Source organism: Sphaeramia orbicularis, chromosome 13, assembly GCF_902148855.1.
Source record: "Sphaeramia orbicularis chromosome 13, fSphaOr1.1, whole genome shotgun sequence".
NCBI classification, from domain to species: Eukaryota; Metazoa; Chordata; class Actinopteri; order Kurtiformes; family Apogonidae; genus Sphaeramia; species Sphaeramia orbicularis.
The window spans coordinates 4,807,012-4,813,185 of NC_043969.1; the positions used below are offsets into that span (position 1 = coordinate 4,807,012).

At 42.8% G+C, this 6,174-nt stretch overlaps 1 protein-coding gene across 1 annotated transcript; it reads left to right on the plus strand.

Moving 5' to 3' along the window:
- Nucleotides 1–3,572: 3,572 nt before the first annotated feature.
- On the plus strand, nt 3,573–6,174 carry LOC115431729 (zinc finger BED domain-containing protein 5). Its single transcript, XM_030152358.1, has 2 exons — nt 3,573–3,703; nt 4,143–6,174. Exons 1-2 carry the CDS (start codon nt 3,573–3,575, stop codon nt 6,172–6,174), a joined length of 2,163 nt encoding a protein of 720 aa, XP_030008218.1.

Here is a 6,174-nt window from a genome sequence, read left to right on the forward strand (position 1 = left end):
ATCTCCATCCTTCGTTCATCAGACTCCCGTTTGTGCCCCTCAGTTGTTGTTTCTGTTCATAAATCCGTTTTTTCCCTTCCACATGTGCATGTCAGTTCTATCCAAACACATCCTAGACAGTAGACTGTGGTCAGTGACAGGAGAAGCAGTGCCAGTGAAGCGTCAGATTCAGAGGGACACATATGGGATGTGAGGCGGCGATAATGGATCGGATGCTGGACGACCGTAATAGATGATTGACAGGAGGCTCAGTCAGGTTCGGCCAATTATTTTATTCGGACCGACTAAAATGATTGGTCAGACTTTTATCAGAAATATATGAGAATTAAACATTTTTGAGTTTCAACACCTGGTGGATTTCTTTTACACTGTAGTTTGACACACACCTATTAGGAGCATTTTAAGATGACAAAAGAAAAGTGTAAAAATGCCACATCATACGGTATAGCTTTAACAGGAGGGTAAACTGGTATTCTGTTTAAACAAACTGAAGAGCAACACTGACAAACTGAACCAAATTATTTATTTTAGGACAGAGAACAAACTTTTTAGGACACTTTGTGTACTTGTGTGTATGTGTGTGTGTGCGTGTGTGCGCGCGCGCGCGCAAGGTGCGATTTGTCTGGGGGATGGTTTGTTTGTTGTTTTTTTTGCTTTGTTTTTTTGCTCGGAGCCGGGGGGGATGGGGGGGTGCGGTCCGGTCCGGTCCATAACTAACGTAACTAACGCTGGCGTGAAACGAAAGTGAAACTTTATTTTTATTTACTTTCAACGGCCAACTCCGAGTTCTATTCCTCTGTTATACAGCATGTGTGTGTGTGTGTGTGTGAGAGAGAGAGAGAGAGAGAGAGAGAGAGAGAGCTAGTGTGTTTTAGAACTACCGCAGTTCCTAGGGGCCAAACAACGTCCGTGTTATCACCGTCTCTTTCCTCGTTGTTGTCTTTCACCTGAACCTGAACTGATCCAAACTGGACTGGACGGATGGTGGAGGGTCTGCAGTCTCTTCCTTCCAGGTTCACATCATATTTGTTGGGTTTTTTACCCTTTATCAGCTGCTATTTCGTATTTCGGGTCACTGTGTGCTCCTTCAATATGTCCGTGTGAAACTTGCGCGGATTTAAAGTTCCGCATCAAACAATGTCTTTCGTTCCTTTTTCTTTTTCTCAACATACTTTTCTCAACATACAGCTGTGTACCGTACCGAACAGGTGTGTACCGAAACGGTTCGGTTCGGTACGTGTACCGTTACAGGCCTAATATATATGTGTGTATATATATATATATATATATATATATATATATATATATATATATATATATATATATATATATATATAACTTTGTTAACCTTGAAAACTTCCTCTTCTAGTCAGACATTAGCCAGATGTTTAAAATTATTTATGGGCTTGCACCCCCCCTAGAGCATGCCTGAACTCTTGTGTTCACTTGTGCCTATAGGTGGTCACCTCAGCTCAGAGAACAAAAGGTGGTGTCACTGTTTCTCTTCCCGCAAATTATATGGGTTCTGTGGTTCCAATGCATCATTGTTCACTTATATAACAAATCTAGACCAATACTAAACCAGATCCAGTATGTTTACTAAGACAATCCCACGCATTTCTCACCAAAGTGAGGGTGTGGCATGTTGTGTGGATGTTGGTGCTGACATTACCTGGTGAAAATAACTTGAGGCTATATGCCTTAGTTACATAACTTTATATTTTTCATCATTGTCAATCACAGCAGAAATGTAATTTGGCAGTTTACGGCCTGAATCCTTCAATCGTTAATAAAGGTATCACTATTAAAGGTAGTATTAAAGTATGCAAATTAATTACTGTTTTTGTGCACCTAGCAAGGAAGAAAATAGCTGTCAAACAACTGAAACTGTATAATTCTTTCAGGGTTGAGGGGTGAGATTTCCCTTACCAGTTAGTGGAAAGAACAAGGCTCACTTTAGAAAGCAGTAACAAAATTTGGAGAATAATTGTACCCCAAACAAATGCTCAAAAGATTTTGTTTCAAATCACACAAATGATGTCTTGAAATAAATCTGGTGATACACAAGAAAATTCTTCATGGAAAGTAAAGATATTCATCAGAAATGCAGAGGTCTCTCAGCTGAGCTTGAATCATGATGTTCAATTAATAACACTGGAGTTTTACATTACAGTGGCAAGGCTAGTGGCCCTGTTCTCTCAGCAGTGTTGGAACCAGGAAAGGCTGGATGACCTGGACTATTTATTGACTGCGACATAGTAACTTTCCCAAGAAAACAGAATTGATACATTCTGGGGTAGACCCCAGTAAATTCCCTTTCCTCCAAATACAGCCACTTCCAGTTCCAAAGAAGCCAATATGGCAATGGCCAAAAAGGCTTCAGCACCACAGTTTAGAGATCAAGAGGTGACATCAGTTTTCTGTCCACTAATTATGTGGGTTCTATGGTTCCAACACATCATTGTTCACTTACGTAACAAATTGAGACCAAGACTAAACCAGATCAAATATGTTGGGTAAAACAGCTAACATTTTTGTTCTCCGTGGGGTAGATGTGTATTTTTTTTCTTGTTTACAACAGCAAGTATGGGAAGGCTTTGTGTTTGAGCAGCAGACAAATGGCACACAAAGCCCTAGGTGCTGACTGGGTAAAAAAACATCCGACCTATTTGGTTTCTCATCAAAGTGAAGGAGTGGTATGTTGTGTAGATTTTGGCAATGACATCAACTGGTGAAAATGACTTACGGCTATGTGCATCAGTTGCCTAACATTTTGTTTGTCATCATTGTCAGTCACAGCAGTAATTTAATTTGGCACTACATTCTCTGAATCTGTAATAAAGGTATCACTAATAATCGCACTGTATTCAAATGAATTAGGGTTCTTGTGCACCCAGCTAAATAGAAAATAGCTGCTAAACACGTAAAAACTATATAAAAATCGATCAGTGCGTTAAATCTAAACAATATTCACAAGTTTTGGTGGGTTGAAGGGCAGAATTCCCCTTACCAGTTAGTGGGCAGAAAGAGGCATTCATTCATTCATTTTCTGAACCCGCTTTATCCTCACTAGGGTCACAGGGGTTGCTTGGAGCCTATCCCGGCTACATAGGGGTGAAGGCGGGGTACACCCTGGACAAGTTGCCAGTTCATCGCAGGGCTGAACATATAGAGACAAACAGTCACTCTCACATTCACATCTATGGGCAATTTTTTAGATTAACCAATTAACCTATCAGTGCATGTCTTTGGATTGTGGGAGGAAGCCGGAGTAACCGGAGAGAACCCACGCAGACACGGGGAGAACATGCAAACTCCACACAGAAAGGTCCCACTCCCCGTCGACTGGTGTTGAAATTGAACCCAGGACCTTGTTGCTGTGAGGTATGAGTGCTAACCACTGCACCACCGTGTCGCGTCGGAAAGAGGCAGCCTGTGGAAATTAGTAACAAAATTTGATGAAGAATTTTACCCTGAAAAGAAATGCTTGAAAGATTTTGTTCTAAATTACATAAAATATGTAATTTAATCTTTATCCACACTGCTCAGCTGATTGGCCCAGTAGCACCAGTATGGCCTTCAAGCTGTTCTTACAAAGACTAGTTGATAATCAGTTGTTGGTGCAGATGCGATTGATTGGTTCAGTCATCTGGCTGGATGAAGGCAGGGGCAAGAAGGGGAGCTCCTTACACGACAAGTGGCAGTACAATACAAAACCCCATAAAGCTACAACACTTAACACCAGCTACATTGAAACCAAGTCACAACTAAGATTAGAGGTAATGGAAACAAAAACCAGATCAAGATTTTGAAGGGTTAAGACCTAATCAAAACCAAGATCAGAACAAACTTCTCAAGGCGTCACTTTCTGCCCTACTTCTAATAATATGGGGGTACAGTGCAGTCCATGCCCCTGCGTAAGTGAAAGTGAAACTTTTCGCTCATTTATCTTTTCCCCTCCTCCTGAAGCTTTGCAAATGCATTACATCTGTGACCCGAATCAGGAGCCTCGAGGAAGTTTTCAGCTTCTGTCTCACTGACCATAGACTAGACCAGTGTTTTTCAACCACTGTGAGTGTGCCGCGAGATATTGTCAGGTGTGCCGTGGGAAATTATCCAATTTGTGTGCCTGTGAGGTCTAGCGCCTGGCAGAGTAATCATGTAGTACTCTTCCATACCAGTAAGCGGCAGCAGCAGCAGGTAGCTAATTGCCTTGTGCTTGGAGACAAGCGAATTAGTGACGCATGGATGCAGCGACAGGTGGATAGCAGGACGACGGTGAAAGTGATGGATAAGTTTTTGAAGAGGAAAAATGCTGACTCTGAACTGGACCCTGGACAAAATCCGGACCCAGATGAAGGCCCTAGTATGAGTGGAGGTCAAAAGAAAGCAAAGACGTCCAGCAAAGTTTCTGGCGCGAGGCAATACAACGAAAGCTATCTTTCATTTGGATTTACTTTTACCGGAGATGCAACGGCACCGACTCCGTTGTGCTTGGTATGTGGTGAAAAGCTCTCCAACAGTGCTATGGTCCCAAGTAAGCTTAAACGCCATCTCCAAACGAAACACCCTTCACTTCAAAACAAAAATGTGGAGTATTTTGTTCGCCTGCGTGAACACACGGAGAAACAAGCAACTTTCATGAGAAAAACCGCAAAGGTAAACGAGAGAGCCCTTAAAGCTAGCTACCACGTCGCTGAACTTGTGGCTAAATCAAAAAAGTCCCACACTGTGGCAGAGCAATTAATACTTCCCGCCTGCAAAGCCATTGTAAATGAGATGCTCGGACCCAAAGCGGCTAAAGAAATAGCCAAAGTCCCTCTCTCAGATAACACAATTTCCAGACGTATTGATGAGATGTCTGCAGACATAGAAAGTGTGGTTTTGGACAAGATCCGTATCAGTAATAAATTTGCATTGCAACTTGATGAGTCTACTGATATAAGTGGGCATGCTCAACTCTTGGCCAATGTGCGTTTTGTAGATGGAGACACAATCAGAGAAAACTTTCTATTTTCCAAGGCTTTGCCAGGAAAAACAACAGGAGAGGAAATTTTTCAGGTCACATCAGAATATCTGGAAAAAGGAGGACTTAAGTGGGAAAACTGCACGAGTGTCTGCACTGATGGAGCTGCAGCCATGGTTGGGCGCACCAAAGGCTTTGTAAGCAGAGTGAAGGAAAAAAACCCAGATGTGATCATTACGCACTGTTTTTTACACCGCGAAGCCCTCGTAGCCAAGACTTTACCAGCAGACCTCGTTCCTGTGTTGGATGATGTTGTGCGCATGGTAAACTTTGTGAAGTCACGACCTGTGAAAAGTCGCATATTTGCGGCTTTGTGTGAGGAAATGGGAGCAGAGCATAAAGCCTTGCTGTTTCATACGGAGGTCCGATGGTTGTCGCGCGGCAAGGTGCTGGCCCGTGTGTATGAGCTGCGAGAGGAACTTAAAGTGTTTCTGACAAATGAGGGGTCCGATTACGCAAAGCTGCTTGCAAGTGATGAGTGGTGTGCAAGGCTGGCATACCTGGCAGATATTTTTCATCATCTGAATGAACTGAACACACGAATGCAAGGCCGAAATGAAAACCTGCTTACAAGTACAGATAAAATAAATGGATTCCGTTCAAAGGTGCAACTCTGGCAGCAACATGTGGAAAGTGGCAATCTTGAAATGTTCCCACTCACCAATAAATGGCAAGATGTTAACACTGCTGCACTGTGTGAGATAATAGTTAAACATTTGAAAACTCTTGAGGAGAAGATGTCATTTTATTTCTCTTCAGCCTCCACGGAGTGCCTTGACTGGGTTAGGGACCCATTCAGCTCAGCATCAGCTGTTGGAAAGGACATGACTTTACAGGAGCAGGACGAACTAACTGAACTGAGACAAGATCGTGGTCTCAAGCTAAGCTTTGCTGATCTACCTTTGGACAGTTTTTGGTTGGCAGCTGCCAAGGAGTTCCCCATGCTGGCCAACAAAGCTATTTTGACATTGCTCCCATTTTCCACAACATACCTGTGTGAGGTGAGCTTTTCAAGCCTGACTGCTGTAAAAACTAAAAACAGAGAAAGACTGAGAGCTGTGGAGGAAGAGCTTCGTGTGTGTCTTTCATCGATTCCTGCCAGGATATCAGCTCTGTGTTCATCCAAACAGGCCCAGGTTTCACACTGA